This window comes from Salmo salar, chromosome 09, assembly GCF_965601325.2.
Source record: "Salmo salar chromosome 09, fSalSal1, whole genome shotgun sequence".
Lineage (NCBI taxonomy): Eukaryota > Metazoa > Chordata > Actinopteri > Salmoniformes > Salmonidae > Salmo > Salmo salar.
Genome location: NC_138299.1, coordinates 6,496,945 through 6,519,328, shown reverse-complemented (window position 1 = coordinate 6,519,328; position 22,384 = coordinate 6,496,945). Strand labels below are relative to the sequence as shown.

Here is a 22,384-nt window from a genome sequence, read left to right as displayed (position 1 = left end):
TGCCTTTTACTGAAGAGTAGCCTCTGTCTGGCCACTACCATAAAGGCCTGATTGACAACCATCTCTGCACAACTCCACCATTCTGGAATGTTCTCCCATCTCCAGAGGAACTCTGTCAATGTGACCATTGGGTTCTTGGTCACCTCCCTCACCAAGGCCCTTCTCCCATGATTGCTCAGTTTGGCCGAGTGGCCAGCTCTAAGAAGTCTTGGTGGTTACAAAGTTCTACCATTTTAATAATGGCGACTGTTGTTGGATACCTTCAATGCTGATGCACTGTTTTGGTACCCTTCCCCAGATCTGTGGCACAACACAATCCTGTCTCGGAGCTCTACGGACAATTCCTTCCACCTCATGGCTTAGTTTTTGCTCTGACTTGCACTGTCAACTGTGGGACCTTTTATATAGACAGGTGTGTGCCTTTCCAAATCATGTCCAATCAATTGAATTTACCACAGGTGGACTCCAATCAAGTTGTAGAAACATCTCAAGGATGATCAATGGAAACAGGATGCACCTGAGCTCAATAATAACTGAACTTATTTACTTTATATTTTTTTCATTTGTAATAAATTAGCAAAAATGTTAACCTGTTTTCGCGTTCGCATTGAGGTAGTGTGTGAAGATTGAGGAAGACAGTTATTTTTTTATAAAAAATATACTACTCCCCCCCCCCCCCCCCCAATTTCGGGGTATCCAATTGGCCGTTAGTCTTGTCTCGTCGCTGCAACTCCTGTACAGTGTAGCTATTCCCGCTGTAAGTCAACAGTCAAAATGTTTATACAGAGAAGTGGAGTCGCAATTCAACGGCTCAGACACTAGACGTATGTGGCTGGGTCTACAGTTGTGGCCAAAAGTTTTGAGAATGACACAATATTAATTTTCAAAGTTTGCTGCTTCAGTGTCTTTAGATATTTTTGTCAGATGTTACTATGGATGTTATGAAGTATAATTACAAGTGTTTCATAAGTGTCAAAGGCTTTTATTGACAATTACATGAAGTTGATGCAAAGAGTCAATTTGCAGTGTTGACCCTTCTTTTTCAAGACCTCTGCAATCCGCCCTGGCTTGCTGTCAATTAACTTCTGGGCCACATCGACGGATGGCAGCCCATTCTTGCATAATCAGTTTGGAGTTTGTCAGAATTTATGGGGTTTTGTTTGTCCACCCGCCTCTTGAGGATTGACCACAAGTTCTCAATGGGATTAAGGTCTGGGGAGTTTCCTGGCCATGGACCCAAAATATCGATGTATTGTTCCCCAAGCCACTTAGTTATCACTTTTGCCTAATGGCAAGGTGCTCCATCAGGCTGGAAAAGGCATTGTTCGTCAAACTGTTCCTGGATGGTTGGGAGAAGTTGCTCTCGGGGGATGTGTTGGTACCATTCTTTATTCATGGATCTGTTCTTAGGTAAAATTGTGAGTGAGCCCACTCCCTTGGCTGAGAAGCAACCCCACACATGAATGGTCTCAGGATGCTTTACTGTTGGCATGACACAGGACTGATGGTAGCGCTTACCTTGTCTTCTCCGGACAAGCTTTTTTCCGGATGCCCCAAACAATCGGAAAGAGGATTCATCAAAGAATTACTTTACCCCAGTCCTCAGCAGTCTGATCCCTGTACCTTTTACAGAATAGTAGTCTGTCCCTGATGTTTTTCCTGGAGAGAAGTGGCTTCTTTGTTGCCCTTCTTGACACCAGGCCATCCTAAAAGTCTTCGCCTCACTGTGCGTGCAGATGCACTCACACTTGCCCCCTGCCATTCCTGAGCAAGCTCTGTACTGGTGGTGCCCCGATCCCGCAGCTGAATCAACTTTAGGAGACGGTCCTGGCGATTGCTGGACTTTCTTGGGCGCCCTGAAGCCGCCTTCACAACATTTGAACCGCTCTCCTTGAAGTTCTTGATGATCCGATAAATGGTTGAATTAGGTGCAATCTTACTGGCAGCAATATCCTTGCCTGTGAAGCCCTTTTTGTGCAAATCAATGATGACGGCATGTGTTTCCTTGCAGGCAACCATAATTGACAGAGGAAGAACAGTGATTCCAAGCACCCACCCTCCTTTTGAAGCTTCCAGTCTGTTATTTGAACTCAATCAGCATGACAGAGTGATCTCCAGCCTTGTCCACGTCAACACTCGCACCTGTGTTTACGAGAGAATCACTGACATGTCAGCTGGTCCTTTTGTGGCAGGGCTGAAATGCAGTGGAAATGTTTTTGGGAGATTCAGTTCATTTTCATGGCAAAGAGGGACTTTATAATTAATTGCACTTCATCTGATCACTCTTCATAACATTCTGGAGTATATGCAAATTGCCATCATACAAACTGAGGCAGCAGACTTTGTGAAAATTAATATTTGTCTCATTCTCAACTTTTTGGCCACGACTGTATATTTAAAAAGAGGATCCCTTCAGCTTTTTTAGAGGCCATCACTCTGTTTCCTCACTCAATTGCATAGCCTATAGGAAAGTTGTGCAGCTCTCATGAAGTGTTTGATTAGGTTTTCGACTTGCATCGATGTCAGTGTTTTAGAGGAACACAATCGAGTGCTGGGCATGAGGAAGTTAGTAAGTTTGGTATGCTACTAATGACAATCAGCAGCAAGAACTTGGAGAATCCTAGTTACCGTTACTAAACGGTCATGTGGATTTTGACTGCGGTCATGACTTTTGACTGCCGGTGGCTGTAATACGGTCACCGTGACAGCCCTATCTGTGACCATCAGATACATTTCTGTATTCCCAGTCATGTGAAATCCATATATTAGTGCCTAATGAATGTATTTCAATTGACTGATTTCCTTAGTCCATAAAACTCAGTAAAATCTTCAGAAATTGTGCATATTTTGTTCAGTATATTAAAAAGCTGTGTAAACATCTACTAGCTTTGCAAGTCATTATTCTTTACAGTTGCGTTCATTAGTTTCAAAAGTATATAATTTTTTAGAAGTTCCAGACCGTGTTTTTACTTTCTGTAGGCCATCGTTAATGTCGGACCCTGCACACGATACAAAATACATTAATGTGCCGGGAAACAATAGGTTGAGTGGATTTTGACGTGTGACGTGTAAATTCACGTACAACTCCATGCTCTCTCCAGGGTAAAAAAAAAATGTTTTCAATGTTATTTCCTGATATCCAATTGGTAGTAGTTAGTCATGTCCCATCGCTGCAACTCTCATATGGACACGGGAGAGGCGACGGTCAAGAGCCGGGTGTCCTCCGAAACACAACCCTGCCAAGCCGCACTGCTTCTTGACACACTTCCCGCTTAACCCGGAAGCCAGCCGCACCAATGTGTCGGAGGGAACACCATACAAGTAGTGACCGAAGACGGCGTGCATGCGCCTGGCCGGCCAAAGAGTCGCTAGAGCGCGATGAGCCTTAGACCGGTTTGCCACTTGGGAGGACCAGTGTAAAGAGATTCAAATGCAACAGCGCACACTCTTACCGAGAGGTGGTTCAGACGGGAGACTGTCAAACCAGCAGTGTTTCCATGTTAACCCACACTTTCACTGACAGGCGCCTGTCCTCTTGATAGATCGCTAGAATATGCATATTGTTCATTCTAGCTAGAGAGGGCTCGGCAGACTTATCTGACTAGCGAATTGCAAAGTAGCCTGCTTCATTTATGTAGAAAAGGTACCCGGTTGAAAATGATTTCTGTAATCTACTGTATTGCTGGCTAGTGGGAAAACACGTACACTTCCGATACCTAGGTTGTGTTCAGCAGGCATGAAATGGAAGGAAACGGGAGGGGCTCATCTGAACCTGTCCAATAAGAAACCATGTTGTTTTTCTGTTGCCCACTGGTTTGTTACGGTGTGCCCTTCTTAAAAGACCCTGTTTATTTGAAATGCCCTTCTCCACCTTTACTTTTCTGTAGGCCTTGTAAGAAGCCGCTGTCCCCCTCCTGTACAGTCCAGATGTCTGGGCTTGAGGACATCCCCGTGCCCGTTCCCCTGTTGTCCGCGGCCCTCACCGCAGACACACGCAGCCTCCTGCTTGCCTATGGCAGCTACCTGCAGCCCGTCATGGAGAGATTGGTGAGTGGTGCAGTTCATTTGAATAGTGTCTTCTCCAACACGCAACTGTAACCTGTCAAGTAGATGTTTACAGCTCAAGGTTGCAGTGCGGGTAGCTAATAAAGGACAGTCTTTATTAAGTCTAGGCTGATGATAATAGGCGAGCAATATTCCTGAGTTGAATATCGTATGTGCCGTGGCTTGTCAATGTACAGGTCTCACTTTGGTTTTTGCATTGGTTTCAGCAGAGCACTTTACTTTCTTCCCAGTTAGAAAATGTGAACATACTAAAAAAATTGAATGCAAAAGAAAATATGGACATCAATGAATTGCGACCACTATGAAGGAATATTCAGCAAACATGTTACCTGTGTTAATCTGTCAGTAAATCAGTCCGACACCATGCTCCCTTGCTAAGGGCACATGCTCTCCTGCGCCTCACCCAGTCAAGAAATGATTTATAGCACAGAAGATAAAATTCTACACATTTTTATTGTTCAGTGCATTCGGAAGGTATTCAGACACCTTGACACCTTACAAATCTTTTTACGTTTCAGCCTTATTCTATAATGGATACAATAAATCTCAATCTACACATTTTAAATACAAAAAATATACCTTATTTACATGAGTATTCATACCCTCTGCTATGAGACTCGAAATTGTGCTCCGAATGCATCCTGATTCCGTTGATCATCCTTGAGATTTTTCCACAACTTGATTGGAGTCCACCTGTGGTAAATTGAATTGATTGAACATGTTTTGGAAAGGCACACAGCTGTCTATATAAGGTCCCACAGTTGACAGTGCATTTTAGAGCAAACACCAAGCCATGTCGAAGGAATTGTCGTAGAACTCCGAGACGGGATTGTGTGGATGCACAGATTTTGGTGAGGGTACCAAAACATTTCTGCAGCATTGAAGGTCCCCAAGGACACAGTGGCCTCCATCATTCTTAAATGGAAGAAGATTGGAACCACCAAGACCCTTCCTGGAGCTGGCCGCCCAGCCAAACTGAGCAATCGGGGAAGACCAAGAACCCGATGGTCACTGACAGAGCTCCAGAGTTCCTCTGTGGAGATGGGAGAACCTTCCAGAGGACAACCATCTCTGCAGCACTCCATCAATCAGCCCTTTATGGTAGCGTGGCCAGATGGAAGCCACTCCTCAGTAAAAGGCACATGACAGCCCACTTGGAGTTTGCCAAAGGGTATCTAAAGACAGTCAGACCATGAGAAACATTCCCTGGTCTGATGAAACCAAGATTACCCCTCTGGCTGGGGTGAAGGTTCACCTTCCAACAGGACAACAACCCTAAGCACACAGTCAAAACAACGCAGGGGTGGCTTCGGGACAAGTCTCTGAATGTCCTTGAGTGGCCCAGTCAGAGCCAGGACTTGAACCCGATCAAACATTTCTGGAGAGACCTGAAAATAGCTGTGCAGCAGCGCTCCCCATCCAACCTGACAGAGCATGAGAGGATCTGCAGAGAAGTATGGGAGAAACTCCCCAAATACAGATGTGCCAAGCTTGTAGCATCATACCCAAGAGGACTCGAGGCTGTAATCATAGCCAAAGGTGCTTCAAAGTACTGGAGTAAAGGGTCTAAATACAAATGTAAATGTGATATTTCTGTTTAAAACATTTAAAAATAATCTAAACCCGTTCACTGTCAATATGGGGTATTGTGTAGATTGAGTAAAATAAACAATATATTCCCTTTTTAGAATAAGGCTATAATTTAAATGTGGAAAAAGTAGGTGTCTGAATACCTTCCGAATGCACTGTATATAAAAAGAGAACATGTTTATACAGTTACTGCCATTTTTGTCCCTTCCCTTGTCCCCCATATAGGATGTGAACACAGCAGACAGACACGTCTGCCTAACCCGAGATGTCCACACCACCCTCATCCTCGCCATGGAAACCACTGTTTCCAAGGTAATGCCCTGCGGATGCCATTACTCTGTTCTAAATGGCTCGTTTCTGGTATAAACGCAACGTGAAGTGTTTGTTTCATGATAATCCAGCTGAACTGCATGATCATTACACAAGTGCATCTTGTGCTTGGGACAGGCCTCTTTAAAATGTGCAGTTTTTTCACAATGCCACAGAAGTTGGAAGTTTTGAGGGAGCGTGCAATTGGCATGCTGACTGCAGGAATATCCACCAGACCTCTTTCCAGAGAATTTATTGTTAATTTCTCTACCATAAGCTGCCTCCAACATCTTATTAGAGAATTTGATAGTACGTCGAACTGGCTTCACAACCACAGACCACGTGTATGGCGTTGTGTGGGCGAGCAGTCTGCAGAGTGCCCCATTATGGCGGTGGGGTTATGGAATTGGCAAGGCATAAGCTACAGACAACGAACACAATTGCATTTTACCAATTGCAATTTGAATGCACAGGGATTCCGTGACAAATGATCACAATAGATACGGGCTGATTTTCTAATCATCAACCTAGCTAAAAAAAAACAAAAACATTTTTGGGGGGAGGTATCTGACAAATATTCCCAGTCATGTGAAATCCATAGATTGGTTCTTAATACATTTATTTCAAATTGACTGATTTCCTTAAATTAATTGTAAGTCAGTAAAATCTTAAATTGTTGAGTGTTACCCTGTGTATTTTGTTCAATATACATGCTCTTGTCTTTCAGGTGAAAACCCCAGTAGTTAACGCCAAGAGCAAAGCTCTTTTCCCTGGTCTTCCCGGTCACCAAGCGCCGGTCAAAGCAGCTTTGGGATCCGAGAAGAGGAAAAAGGGCACAGACACCAAAGAGGTATGTCAACCTGCCCCTCTCAACTGTTGGTGATTGCAATAAAACCTCTACTTTTTTAAGATTTGTCTTGGAAACCCAGAACATGAATATTGTCTAGTTGTGTCAGATTTCTATTTTTATTTATTTAACCGTTATTTAACTAGGCAAGTCATTTAAGAACAAATTCTTATTTACAATGACGGCCTAGGAACAGTGGGTTAACTGCCTTGTTAAAGGGCAGAACGACAGACTTTTACCTTGTCAGCCCGGGGATTCGATCTAGCAACCTTTCGGTTACTGGCCCAACGCTCTAACCACTAGGCAACCTGCCACCCCAGATGCTTGACTTAGTTCTGTGGGCAGACATGTTAGAGAAGATGGTAGAATAAGGAGAGAGAATGTTTATTTGTATTTTTTTTTTTACTGAACATTGTACATATGTCATCAACATGCTGAATTGTGACTAACTCGCATTTAAATAAAAAAAAATGGCAATACAAACTAAAATGCAATAAACAGCAGGTATAGGCAAAGTATGTTGCTTAAGCAGAGCGCTAGTTCCACTCTTGTCGATCTGCCAAATGTCCCTTTCTGAAATTTGAAAGATAAACACCTGCGAAATTGTAGTTTGATCAGTGTCATTCTGCGCACCAGAACAAAGTTTATCGTTAGTTCTCGCATCCCTGAGTCTGACAGACGCTACGATAAGTTATATTAGGTGCATCTGTCCACGAGAGATTCGATTTTAAGCGATGATCTGACGGCTTTTCACTCAGCATAATGTTTAAATAATATATGATTAGCAGACTCTTAACCAAAACTTAGACGTGTGCATACAACTTATAAGTGTCCCTAGGAATCAAACCCACTATCCTGGCGTTGCAAGCAATGTTCCCGCAAATTTCACTTCTGCTGTGCACAAACTTGAATGTTGTGAAATTTCTGTAACTTCCAGCGCACGTTTACTATGAACACTGAGGCTGTACCCGCTTTAAGTTAGTTTCAGACAGTGGTCAAGTAGGTTTTTGTTGCAATTTGATCATATAAGTGGCTTACCATCCAAAACCATGGAGAAAATGCATCCCAGAACAGCTATTTCCATGTTAAATCATTGAGTCTACAGTAGCAGCCAATGTGTGGTGATCATTGTAGGCCGACATTCCATAAAACAAATATAGAAAAAGCTGCAGTGCTTGACATTAACCTGTTTATCCACTTGTCCTTCAGACAAGGTGACTGAAAATGTGGTGTTTGCAAGAAATTAAATGCGTTATTCCCTCAACATTATTACTGAGATTCAGACAAATTGTTCTATCCTCTGCCTATTGGCTACTTAGCTTATTCAAAATGCAACACTGCCCCTTAGACAAAGATCTTTACAAATATGACTTTTTGTGCTCTTGTAAGCAATCACTCCTCATTTCTGACTATAAAGCATCTATAACTGGGCTAATAACTCACTAACTTGCAAAGGATATGAAAAAATGCCCACACGTGGCTACATACAGCTCTCACTGATCTCAAAAGAAGCCCATCTGATCATTCTGTGAACACAGTCCAGTTCAAAGTGAATGGCAATGGTCTGTTTGCATGTAGGCCTTCTGCAGCTCTGATTTGGCTTTGCCGCACTGAGTCCTGCATGTCAATGCAATACTGAGTCCTGCATGTCAATGCAATACTGAGTCCTGCATGTCAATGCAATACTGAGTCCTGCATGTCAATGCAATACTGAGTCCTGCATGTCAATGCAATACTGAGTCCTGCATGTCAATGCAATACTGAGTCCTGCATGTCAATGCAATACTGAGTCCTGCATGTCAATGCAATACTGAGTCCTGCATGTCAATGCAATACTGAGTCCTGCATGTCAATGCAATACTGAGTCCTGCATGTCAATGCAATACAATCCTACTCCGGTGCGTTCTGCCTACAACCAAATTTATTGCGTAGTTTGTTTTTCCTTTTGAAATGTTGCTTGTGTTTTGCTGAGGGGTGAAACTCACATCTCGTGCTTCTCTGTGCGGGCTGATATTTATTCTGTGGAAGTCCCAGGGGAGCTGCGTGCCTGCGCACTGTTTAGAGTGAACATTGGTTGCAAGCAGTATGCTCTACTAACTGAGCTACAGAGGACCTGTTGCTGCCATTAGGCATGGACGAATTCTGTGTTACTCTGTCAGTAGTAAATGCAGTCAGACACCATGCAAAAGTATCGTTTCACTCCTCTCTTACTAAGGGCGAGTGCTATCCTGTGTCTTAGCCAGTCAACGGAGGAGTGAACACATTGTAGCACAGCAAATAAAATACTATATGCCCTTCTCTCAAGTTGTATCTGTTAGCAGCAAACTGCTAGTGCGTTGTCTCATTTACTTCACTGTTAACCCATCCACTGCTACTCCAACTTTTTCCTCCCCAGATGTCCATAGAGGAGCGACTGGGAGAGATCGACTTGTCACTTGAGAAGGGCGGAGTCAAGGAAACCCCCTCTCTGCAGACAGACCACTTCGCGGTGCTGCTGGTGCAGGGTCTGGAGAGCAAGGACGCCAACATCCTCAATGTGAGCGGACCCTTTTATTTGTGATATATGGGCTCCGATATGCCAAGATAAGGCACTAGCAACACACCACAAGATCCCTGTAGTGTTCAGAAAATGTATGAAATATTTATTTCCCAGATTTAGGGGTTTGTAATATCCTAAGGCTCCAGTGATCATGTGATGTCAAAACATAATTTTCTTCCACTATAGTGAATGCTTTGAGCAACAAAACAGACGCGTGCGCAACTAGGGGGCAAAACAGATTGACATTTAAACTATAGTGCATTCGGAAAGTATTCAGACCCCTTAACTTTGTCCACATTTTGTTATGTTACAGCCTTGTTCTAAAATTGATTAAATTAATAGTTTCCCCCCTCATTAATATACACCATAATGACAAAGCAAAAATAGGTTTAGACCTTTTTGCAAATGTAGAAACTGAAATACCATGTTTACATAAGTATTCAGACCCTTTACTCAGGACTTTGTTGAAGCACTTTGGTAACAATTACAGTCTCGAGTCTACTTGGGTATGACGCTACAAGCTTGGCACATCTGTATTTGGGGAGTTTCTCCCATTCTTCTCTGCAGATCGTCTCAAGCTCTGTCAGATTGAATGGAGAGTGTCGAAGCACAGCTATGTTCAAGTCCGGCCTCTGGCTGAGCCACTCAAGGACATTGAGACTTGTCCTGAGGCCACTCCCGCTTTGTTTTGGTCGTTGTCCTGTTGGAAGGCGAACCTTCGCCCCATTCTGAGGTCTTGAGTGATCTGGAGCAGGTTTTCATCAAGGATCTCTTTGTATTTTGCCTCTTTGCCTCGATCCTGACTCGTCTCCCAGTCCCTGCCGTTGAAAAACATCCCCATAGCATGATGCTGCCACCAACATGCTTCAACGTTGGATGGTATTGGCCAGGTGATAAGTGGTGCCTGATTTCCTCCAGGTGTGATGCTTGGCATTCAGGAGAAAAGAGTTTATGCTTGATTTCATCAGACCATACAATATTGTTTCTCATGGTCAGAGTTCTATAGGTACCTTTTGGCAAACTCCGAGCGGGCTGTCATTTGCCTTTTACTGAGGAGTGGCTTCCGTCTGGCCACGCTACCATAAAGGCCTGATTGGTGGAGTGCTGCAGAGATGGTTGTCCTTCTGGAAGGTTCTCTCATCTCCACAGAGGAACTCTAGAGCTCTCTGTGACCATTGGGTTCTTGGTCTTCTCCCTGACCAAGGCCCTTCCCCGATTGCTCAGTTTGGCTGGGCTGCCAGCTCTAGGAAGAGTCTTGATGGTTCCAAACTTCTTCCGTTTAAAAATGGAGGCCGCCACTTGGGGACCTAAAATGCCGCAATTTTTTGGTACCCTTCTCCAGATCTGTGGCTCGACACAATCCTGTCTGAGCTCTATGGAGAATTCCTTCGATCTCATGGCTTGGTTTTTGCTCTGACATGCACTGTCAACTGTGGGACCTTATGTAGACGGGTGTGCCTTTACATATCATGTCCAATTTGAATTTACCACAGGTGGACTCCAAGTTGTAGAAACATCTGAAGGATGATCAATGGAAACAGGATGCACCTGAGCTCAATTTGGGGTCTCATAGCGAAGGGTCTGAATATTTATTTAAATAAGTTATTTCTGTGGTTTTATAAATATTCGCTTTGTCATTTTGTGGTATTGTGTGTAGATTGAGGAACGCAATTCATTTAATACATTTTAAAATAAGGCTATAACATAACAAAGTGGAAAAAGTGAAGGGGTCTGAATACTTTCCAAATTCACTGTTTAGTCTCAATGCATATCGAACGTAAATACATTTGCACAATGAGCACCTGTCTTTAAAATACTTTAGTTGTTGGTTAGCTAGCTAGTGGATTTTTGCCATCTTAGCATTAACATGAAGTCAATCAACATTACATGGTAACAAGAACTTGCTGAAATTAGCAACCTACGATTCCACACATGGCAGCCTCTTGTCATTGTTGCTAGTGAGGTTGTGATGTTTAAATGTTAATGTTGGGCTAATTTTTTTCCGCCGTGCAGTGATCACCAAACTACCACTAACATAGCGTTTCCCAAACTGTCCTGGGGACCCCAAGGCGTTTTTGGTTTTGCTCTAGCACTACACACAGCTGATTCAAATGATCAACGCTGGGTAATGAGTTTGAATCAGATGAGTAGGTGTTTGGGAAAGCTGCACCAGCAGGTCCCCATCCTAATAAAAAGGCACAACAATTTTCACCAATACAGTTGAAGTTTACATGCACTTAGGTTGGAGTCATTAAAACTAGTTTTTCAACCACTCCACAAATTTCTTGTTAACAAACTATAGTTTTGGCAAGTCGGTTAGGACATCTACTTTGTGCATGACACAAGTAATTTTTCCAACAATTGTTTACAGACAGATTATTTCACTTATAATTCATTATCACAATTCCAGTGGATCAGAAGTTTACATGCACTAAGTTGACTGTGCCTTTAAACAGCTTGGGAAATTCCAGAAAATGTCATGGCTGTAGAAGCTTATTAGGCTAATTGACATCATTTGAGTCAATTGGAGGTGTACCTGTGGATGTATTTCAAGGCCTACCTTCAAACTCAGTGCCTCTTTGCTTGACATCATGGGAAAATTTAAAGAAATCAGCCAAGACCTCAGAAAATGTGTACACCTCCACAAGTCTGGTTCATCCTTGGGAGCAATTTCCAAACGCCTGAAGGTACCACGTTCATCTGTGCAAACAGTAGTACGCAGGTATAAACACCCTGGGGCCACGCAGCCGTCATACCGCTCAGGAAGGAGACGCTTTCTGTCTCCTAGAGATGAACGTACTTTGGTGCGAAAAGTGCAAATCAATCCCAGAACAACAGCAAAGGACCTTGTGAGATGCTGGAGGAAACGGGTACAAAAGTATCTATATCCACAGTAGAACGAGTCCTATATCGACATAACCTGAAAAGCCGCTCAGCAAGGAAGAAGCCACTGCTCCAAAACTGCCATAAAAAAAGCCAGACTACAGTTTGCAACTGCACATGGGGACAAAGATTGTACTTTTTGGAGAAATGTCCTCTGGTCTGATGAAACAAAAATAGAACTGTTTGGCCATAATGACCATCGTCATGTTTGGAGGAAAAAGGGGGAGGTTTGTAGCCGAAGAACACCATCCTAACCGTGAAGTACGGGGGTGGCAGCATCATGTTGTGGGGGTGCTTTGCTGCAGGAGGGACAGGTGCACTCACAAAATAGATGGCATCATGAGGCAGGGAAAATTGTGGATATATTGAAGCAACATCTCAAGAATCAGTCAGGAAGTTAAAGCTTGGTTGCAAGTGGGTCTTCCACATGGACAATGACCCCAAGCATACTTCCAAAGTTGTGGCAAAATGGCTAAAGGACATCAAAGTCAAGGTATTGGAGTGGCCACCACAAAGCCCTGACCTCAATCCTATAGAAAATTTGTGGGTAGAACTGAAAAAGCGTGTGTGAGCAAGGAGGCCTACAAACCGGACTCGGTTACACCAGCTCTGTCAGGAGGAATGGGCCAAAATTCACCCAACTTATTGTGGGAAGCTTGTGGAAGGCTACCCGACACGTTTGACCCAAGTTAAAAAGAAATGCTACCAAATACTATTTGAGTGTATGTAACCTTCTGACCTACTGGGAATGTGGCGAAAGAAATAAAAGCTGAAATCATTCTCTACTATTATTGACATTTCACATTCTTAAAATAAATTGGTGATCCTAACTGACCTAAGATGTTTTTTTTCTTCTAGGATTAAATGTATTTGGCTAAGGTGTATGTAAACTTACGACTTCAAATGTACTTAACGGAGATCAAGCACTCCGCACGTCATCGTTGAGTTGAAAAATGGCAGTGAGACAGCAAAGCAACAGCAGCAAAGTCCTTTATGGCTGTACTATAATAAGAAAATGCCAAATTTTGAGAGTTCAAAATGAGCTACATTGGCAGTACAGGTGTAATGCTGTACAAACCGTTGCTGACCGATAAGGGACTGAGTGAGAAAATAACAGCGCTGATTATAGAAGTGCAGTTGATATTCAGCCATTGTGAATGGTTGAGGATGTCCGCTTCAATACCCTAATGGTATATCTGGAGCATGACTACAATTGCCATGTTGAGAAAAACGTGACGGCCCTGGTGGAGTAATTGTATAATGATGGCTTTGCAAGTACAAAGCACGAGCTCTCATACCATATGTGGCGATAACACATTGTTGGACGTTGAAGAATATGTGGACATGCATCACTGCAATGATCCATCACATTGAGAAGTGGGACATGAAGTCCCATTTACTGAGAACTTCAAGGAGAGGCACACAACAGAGATCCTAAAATATACCATTGTTGCTGAGTGGGTGGGGGACAGCAGTAAGGTGGGCGCCAACTGGTAGGTTGCCAGGACTGCTGTAGATCCAACTGCATTGCCCCCTAGTGGTCATACGCAGGGCCATATCTGAATTGTGAATGCATGTAAATATTATAAAAAAAAAGTTTAATTGACAATGGTACTTTGAAACATTGAAACTTTTAAATTTGTCACATCGCTAATTGGTATCTGACGTTAAGAATCATAAAGCATGTCTACCGCCCCTATCGCATCATTTTCGTGGCGTTTCAGCCATCCAGTCTTGATCTTCTGCTTTATTTCTAGCTTATAGAATATGGAGTTTATTGGTCAGTAAGATCCCTGACCCTTCCGCTTTTTGTCAGTGACATTTACAATTGCCATACTTGATAGCACTTACAACTTTTGGTTTCTCTAAAATCTGTTCATTTGACGTTGGTCTCTCCTCCGCCCCACAGAACGTGTTTCAGACCCGGAAGGATAACTTAATAAAGAAAACCGTTTCCCGGTTACCCATCCCTGCCATCTTGCCATTGGTGGAAGAGATCACCAAGAGAATGCAAGGGCATCCATACACGTAAGTGAACACCCCCGAATCGTATATGATCAGATGTTGATTATATTCACATTCCCGTTGATGCAAGACAAAGACCAACTAAATTGTGCCGCTAAATCTATATTTACCTTGAGTCATTTAGCAGACATTCTTATCCAGAGCGATTTACAGGAGCAATTAGGGTTAACCTCTCTAGGATAGGTCGCACCAAATCGTCCCACCTACGTAACAGCCAGTGTAATCCCGTGGCGCGTTATTCAAAAACCTTTGAAATGCAAAAACTTTTCAAACATATGACTATTTTACACCATTTTAAAGACAAGACTCTCGTTAATCTAACCACACTGTCCGATTTAAAAAAGGCTTTACAGCGAAAGCAAAACATTAGATTATGTCAGCAGAGTACCCAGCCAGAAATAATCAGACACCCATTTTTCAAGCTAGCATATAATGTCACATAAACCCAAACCACAGCTAAATGCAGCACTAACCTTTGATCTTCATCAGATGACAACCCTAGGACATTATGTTATACAATACATGCATGTTTTGTTCAATCAAGTTCATATTTATATCAAAAACCAGCTTTTTACATTAGCATGTGACTAGCATTCCCACCGAACACTGCCGGTGAATTTACTAAATTACTCAAGATAAACGTTCACAAAAAGCATAACAATTATTTTAAGAATTATAGATACAGAACTCCTCTATGCACTCGATATGTCCGATTTTAAAATAGCTTTTCGGTGAAAGCACATTTTGCAATATTCTCAATAGATAGCCTGGCATCACAGGGCTAGCTATTTAGACACCCAGCAAGTTTAGCACTCACCAAAGTCAGATTTACTATAAGAAAAATGTTATTACCTTTGCTGTCTTCGTCAGAATGCACTCCCAGGACTTCTACTTCAATAACAAATGTTGGTTTGGTTCAAAATAATCCATCGTTATATCCAAACAGCGGCGTTTTGTTTGTGCGTTCAAGACACTATCCGAAAGGGTAAATAAGGGTGACGAGCATGGCGCAATTCGTGACAAAAAAATTCTAAATATTCCATTACCGTACTTCGAAGCATGTCAACCGCTGTTTAAAATCCATTTTTATGCCATTTTTCTTGTAAAAAAGCGATAATATTCCGACCGGGAAACGTCCTTTCCGTTCAAAGACTCAAAATCTAAAATGGACTCTTCACGTGCATGCGCGCCCCCGTCTCATTGTTCTCAGATCGACCACTATCCAAATGCGCTACTGTTTTTCAGCCATGGCCTGCAAAGGCATCATTCAACGTTTTGGCGCCCTATGGGAGCCGTAGGAAGTGTCACGTTACAGCAGAGATCCTCAGTTTTCAATAGAGTGTGTAGAAGGCCAAGAAATGGTCAGAGGGCACTTCCTGTAAGGAATCTTCTCAGGTTTTTGCCTGCCATATGAGTTCTGTTATACTCAGACACCATTCAAACAGTTCTAGAAACTTTAGGGTGTTTTCTATCCAAATCAAACAATTATATGCATATTCTAGTTTCTGGGCAGTAGTAATAACCAGATTAAATCGGGTACGTTTTTTATCCGGCCATGCAAATACTGCCCCCTACCCTAGAGAGGTTAACCACGAGGCTACCTGCAAATCAGGTTTTTGTCTGTAATACCCATACCAAAGCATCCATATTCCTTTTGGGTTGTGTTTAGTTAAATCCAGAAGGCATCGGTCCTAAACCCTTCACCCTGATATTGTTGCCTGAAGGGAACCTAACTGCACCACAACTAAACTAGTTTCTCCTTTTCCCATTTGTACTACAGGGCAGTGCTGATGGTGCGATGGCTCAAGGCTGTTCTCATGCAGCACACCTCCTACCTGTCCTCGGTGAGTCTCTTTTTCGGTGTCTTCAGCTAGCTGCTAACTTCAAACCCAAAACATGGTTAGTTCTGGGGAATGTATAACGGAAATACTGTTCAGCTCATTAGCTCACAAACTTTTGGAGAGTTGTTTTGTTTTTGTTCTACAGTTGTACACACTTACACAGTCAGATTATTGACCCAGGACCAATGTCTATACTTCCTCAAACGAGGAGTGATTTTATTTTTTTTAATAATGATCTATGCTTTTGTTCTATCCCCGTACCAGTTGCCAGACCTGGTGTCTCAGCTGGGAGTGTTGTACCACGTGATTGAGAGCAGAGTCAAAATGTTCCACAAACTGACCAAGCTGCATGGCAAGCTCTATCTGCTCATGACACAGGTATGTCATGGCACTAGTTGTTTTTACTCCACAGTTAATTCAAGTGCTACTCCCAAAAACTCTAAACGGTGAACCAGGTCCAGAGAAACTTAAGCTTTCTTTCCCGAACCAACAAGCCCTCAGTCCAGCCTCTCTCAACGTATTGATCACAGTTTGTGCACCGAAGGAGGGATTGTGCATTCCTGGTGTAACTCGGGCAGTTGTTGCCATCCTGTACCTGTCCCACAGGTGTGATGTTCGGATGTACCGATTCTGTGCAGGTGTTACGTGGTCTGCCACTGCGAGGACGATCACCTGTCCGTCCTGTCTCCCTGTAGCGCTGTCTTAGGCGTCTCACAGTACGGACATTGCAATTTATTGCCCTGGCCACATCTTCAGTCCTCATGCCTTCTTGCAGCATGCATAAGGCACGTTCACACAGATACGCAGGGACCCTGGGCATCTTTCTTTTGGTGTTTTTCAGAGTCAGGGCACTAGAGGCATTTCTACTAAGTTTTCATAACTGTGACCTTAATTGCCTACCGTCTGTAAGCTGTTAGTGTCTTAACGACCGTTCCACAGGTGCATGTTTATTAATTGTTTATGGTTCATTGAACAAGCATGGGAAACGGTGTTTAAACCCTTTACAATGAAGATCTGTGAAGTTATTTGGTTTAAGAATTATCATTGAAAGACAGGTTCCTGAAAAAGGGACTTTTTTTGTCAGTTTACATGCAGTTGCTGTAATGATGGGCTATGCGGTTCATGAGACTAGAGTAGCTAACAATTTGTCAGCCAACATAACGTGTAACTTAACCTGTTAGGGCTAGGGGGCAGCATTTGCACGTCTGGATAATTTTTTTTTACCCGATTTAATCTGGTTACTAATCCTACCCAGTAACTAGAATATGCATATACTTATTATATATGGATAGAAAACACTCTAAAGTTTCTAAAACTGTTTGAATGGTGTCTGTGAGTATAACAGAACTCATTTGGCAGGCAAAACCCTGAGACATTTTCTGACAGGAAGTGGATACCTGATGTGTTGTATTGACTTTAAACCTATCCCATTGAAAAACACAGGGGCTGAGGAATATTTTGGCACTTCCTATTGCTTCCACTAGATGTCACCAGCCTTTACAAAGTGTTTTGAGTCTTCTGGAGGGAGATCTGACCGAACAAGAGCCATGGAACGATGATGTCCCATTAGACACCTGGCGCGCGAGTTCATGTTGGGTACCCTCGTTCCAATACGTTATAAAAGAGTATGCATTCGTCCACCTTGAATATTATTCATGTTCTGGTTAAAAAAGGCCCTAATGATTTATGCTATACAACGTTTGACATGTTTGAACGAACGGAAATATATTTTTTCCCCTCGTTCATGACGAGAAGTCCGGCTGGCTTAGATCATGTGCTAACAATACGGAGATTTTTGGACATAAATGATGAGCTTTTTTGAACAAAACTACATTCGTTATGGACCTGTGATACCTGGAAGTGACATCTGATGAAGAGAATCAAAGGTAATGGATTATATACATAGTATTTTCGATTTTAGATCTCCCCAACATGACGTCTAGTCTGTATCGCAACGCGTATTTTTCTGGGCGCAGTGCTCAGATTATTGCAAAGTGTGATTTCCCAGTAAGGTTATTTTTAAATCTGGCAAGTTGATTGCGTTCAAGAGATGTAAATCTATAATTCTTTAAATGACAATATAATATTTTACCAATGTTTTCTAATTTTAATTATTTAATTTGTGACGCTGACTTGACTGCCGGTTATTGGAGGGAAACGATTTCCTCAACATCAATGCCATAGTAAAACGCTGTTTTTGGATACAAATATGAACTTGATAGAACTAAAAATGCATGCATTGTCTAACATAATGTCCTAGGAGTGTCATCTGATGGAGATTGTAAAAGGTTAGTGCATCATTTTAGCTGGTTTTATGGTTTTGGTGAACCTGTCTTTGAATTGACAAAACATTACACACAACTCTTGTAAATGTACTGTCCTAACATACTCTAAATTTATGCATTCGCCGTAAAACCTTTTTGAAATCGTAAAACGTGGTTAGATTAACCTCTCTAGGCTAGGCGGGACGAATTCGTCCCACCTACGTAACAGCCACTGCTATCCTGTGGCGCGATTTTCAAAATCTTCAAAATCCTATTACTTCAATTTCTCAAACATATGACTATTTTACAGCCATTTAAAGATAAGACTCTCGTTAATCTAACCACACTGTCCGATTTCAAAAAGGCTTTACAACGAAAGCAAAACATTAGATTATGTCAGCAGAGTACCAAGCCAGAAATAATCAGACACCCATTTTTCAAGCCAGCATATAATGTCACCAAAACCCAGAAGACAGCTAAATGCAGCACTCACCTTTGATGATCTTCATCAGATGACAACCCTAGGACATTATGTTATACAATACATGCATGTTTTGTTCAATCAAGTTCATATTTATATCAAAAACCAGCTTTTTACATTAGCATGTGACGTTCAGAACTAGCATACCCCCCGCAAACTTACGGGGAATTCGCTAACATTTTACTAAATTACTCACGATAAACGTTCACAAAAAGCATAACAATTATTTTAAGAATTATAGATACAGACCTCCTCTATGCACTCGATATGTCCGATTTTAAAATAGCTTTTTGGTGAAAGCACATTTTGCAATATTCTAAGTACATAACCCAGGCATCACGGGCTCGCTATTTAGACACCCGGCAAGTTTAGCACTCACCATAATCATATTTACTATTATAAAAATGTCATTACCTTTTGTTGTCTTCGTCAGAATGCACACCCAGGACGTCTACTTCAATAACAAATGTTGGTTTGGTCCAAAATAATCCATCGTTATATCCGAATAGCGGCGTTTTGTTCGTGCGTTCCAGACACTATCCGAAATAGTAAAGAAGTGTCGCGCGCTTGGCGCAATTCCTGCCAATAAAATTCAAAGTATTCAATTGCCGTACGTCGAAGCATGTCAACCGCTGTTTAAAATCAATTTTTACGTCATTTTTCTCGTAGAAAAGCGATAAAATTCCGACAGGGAATCTCCTTTTCGGCAAACAGAGGAAAAAATCCCAAAGGCGGGGGCGGTCGGGGTCACGCGCATAAGCTAGTGTCTCTTGATGGGCCACTTGAGAAAGGCGATAATGTGTTTCAGCCTGGGGCTGGAATGACGACATTCTCTTTTTTCCCGGGCTATGAGAGCCTATGGACGACGTGGGAAGTGTCACGTTAGAGCAGAGATCCTTAGTAAATGATAGAGATGGCAAAGAAGTTCCAGAAATGGTCAGACAGGCCACTTCCTGTAAAGGAATCTCTCAGGTTTTGACCTGCCATTTGAGTTCTGTTATACTCACAGACACCATTCAAACAGTTTTAGAAAATTTAGGGTGTTTTCTATCCATATGTAATAAGTATATGCATATTCTAGTTACTGAGTAGGAGTGGTAACCAGATTAAATCGGGTATGTTTTTTATCCAGCCGTGTCAATGCTGCCCCCTAGCCCTAACAGGTTAAGGAGATGTTTATCTTTCAAAGGGTGTAAAATAGTTGTATGTTTGAAAAATTTGAATTTTGACATTTATTTGGATTCAAATTTGCCGCTCTTGAAATGCACCTGCTGTTGATGGAGTGCACCACGGGTGGCACGCTAGCGTCCCACCTAGCCCATAGAGGTTAATTGAAAAGTCATTACTTTATTACAATGCTAAACATTTTTTTAACATTTGTCATTAATTAAAGCAATGAATTTGTAACCACTCTCGTTGGACTTCAGCTGCATATTTTCCTCCATTTAAAAAAAAAATCTTAATTTTGAAGCCATGCCCATTTTCTGAAGAATTGTATTATGGGCTCCAAAAGCACACAGTGTCCACAGCTTGTTTTCATATGACATCTGGGAACTTTTGGCATACTAACTATATCCATACCAGTAAGCATACTCTAGGTACTCATTTTACTTTACAAATAGTGCGGTTAGTACGAGTATTGCAACAGCTCTAGTCTACTAGTCAAGGATTTGATGATGGGTTGTCTAGTTGAATAAGATGTTAGCACTACAATAGCTCAAATAAGTGGAACTGGCTAGGATACTTGGAGAGGTTCGGGAAACGTCAGTGGGACGCAGCGTCTCACCTCGACAACATCCGGTGAAATTGCAGAGCGCCAAATTCAAATTAAATTTGACTTTCATGAAGTCACAAGTTCAATACATCAAAATAAAGCTTAAGTTGTTGTTAATCCAGCCGCGGTGTGAGATTTCAAAAAGGCTTTACGGCGAAAGCAAACCATGCGATTATCTGAGGACAGCGCTCAGCACACAAAACATTACAAACAGTTAGCAGCCAAGTAGATTAGTCACGAAAGACAGAAATAGTAATAAAATCAATCACTTACCGTTGATCTTTGTATGGTTACACAATAAATGTTCATTTTGTTCGATAAAGTCCCTCTTGTATATCAAAAAACCTCCATTTTGTTGCCGCGTTTTGTTCAGTAATTCAATGGCTCAAATGCGGTCCCAACGGGCAGACAAATTCCAAGTAGTATCCGTAAAGTTCGTAGAAACATGTCAAACGATGTTTATAATCCATCCTCAGGTTGTTTTTAGCCTAAATAATGAATAATATTTCAACCGGACAATAGCGTCGTCAATATAAAAGAATAACAACGAAAGGCGCGCTCTCGGAATTGCGCACCAAACGGGTTGGGGAATTTCCACTGGCCTCATTGAAACGGCTCATTCTCCCTAATTTTTCAGAATCAAGGCCTGAAACAATGTCTAAAGACTGTTCATAGCTAGTGGAAGCCATAGGGAACGGAATCTGGGTCCTATCCCTTTAAATGGTGGATAGGCTTTCAATGGAAGAACACCCATTTCAAAATGATAGCACTTCCTGGATGGATTTTCCTCAGGTTTTCGCCTGCCATTTCAGTTCTGTTATACACAGACATTATTTGAACAGTTTTGGAAACTTTTGAGTTTTCTATCCAAATCTACCAATTATGTGCATATCCTAGCTTCTGGGCCTGAGTAGCAGGCAGTTTACTTTTGGGCACGTTTTTCATCCAAAATTCCGAATGCTGCCCCCTATCCCAAAAAGGTAAGAGGTTTTAAGATGGATAAGACAGTGAGGTCACTTCTACACTGTGGCCGTTTTGGTGGCCAGGTCATTGATAGTACAGGAACAGTGAAATGAGAGCCTTTCCTGTGTTTGATGTGCCCTTTGTCCCTACCAAACCCTGGTTCTCTCATACATCTTTTTAGAGGATATTTAATGATTCTTCTAGTTTATTGGACAGGCACTGCAGCACCTGACTGCATGTGCTGCCATAGAATGAATAGAACAGGTGTCCCTATTCAAGCCAATGATGGCATAATGTGTAGGCTGGTGGCTATTGCGAGTGTACCCATAAGAGCAGGAAGTAAAATACAATGCATTCCGTAAGTATTCATACCCCTTCACTTTTTCCACATCTTAGTTACGTTATAGCCTTATCCTAAAATTGATAACATTTGTCATTATGGGTTGTTGTGTTTGGATTTAGGAAACAAAGTGAAAACAGGTTGAGACATTTTTGCAAATGTATAAAAATATAAACAGTGCATGTCAGAGCAAAAACTATGCCATGAGATCGAAGCAATTGTCCATAGAGCTCCGAGACAGGATTTTGTCGAGCCACAGATCTGGGAAAGGGTATCAAAACGCAGTTTTGAAGGTTCCCAAGAACACAGTGGCCTACATCATTCTTAAATGGAAACAGTTTGGAACCACCAAGACTCTTCCTAGAGCTGACCGCCCGGCCAAACTGCGCAATCGGGAGAAGGGCCTTGGTCCAGGGAGGTGACCAAGAACCTGATGGTCACGCTGACAGAGCTTCTCTGTGGG

At 42.2% G+C, this 22,384-nt stretch overlaps 1 protein-coding gene and 1 non-coding gene across 2 annotated transcripts in view; both read left to right on the top strand.

Moving 5' to 3' along the window:
• LOC106610597 (WD repeat-containing protein 43) overlaps positions 1 to 22,384 on the top strand; it is a 57,336-nt gene that overhangs the window by 18,817 nt on the left and 16,135 nt on the right. The window contains exons 8-14 of the mRNA XM_014209993.3: positions 3,888 to 4,047; positions 5,881 to 5,967; positions 6,692 to 6,814; positions 9,207 to 9,347; positions 14,143 to 14,261; positions 16,039 to 16,102; positions 16,364 to 16,477. Of these exons, the coding sequence (XP_014065468.1) occupies positions 3,888 to 4,047; positions 5,881 to 5,967; positions 6,692 to 6,814; positions 9,207 to 9,347; positions 14,143 to 14,261; positions 16,039 to 16,102; positions 16,364 to 16,477 (808 nt within the window). The remainder of the gene's footprint in view (positions 1 to 3,887; positions 4,048 to 5,880; positions 5,968 to 6,691; positions 6,815 to 9,206; positions 9,348 to 14,142; positions 14,262 to 16,038; positions 16,103 to 16,363; positions 16,478 to 22,384) is intronic.
• On the top strand, positions 8,941 to 9,077 carry LOC123724179 (small nucleolar RNA SNORA15). The gene has a single exon (XR_006756857.1). It is a non-coding gene; the product is annotated as a small nucleolar RNA SNORA15 (small nucleolar RNA).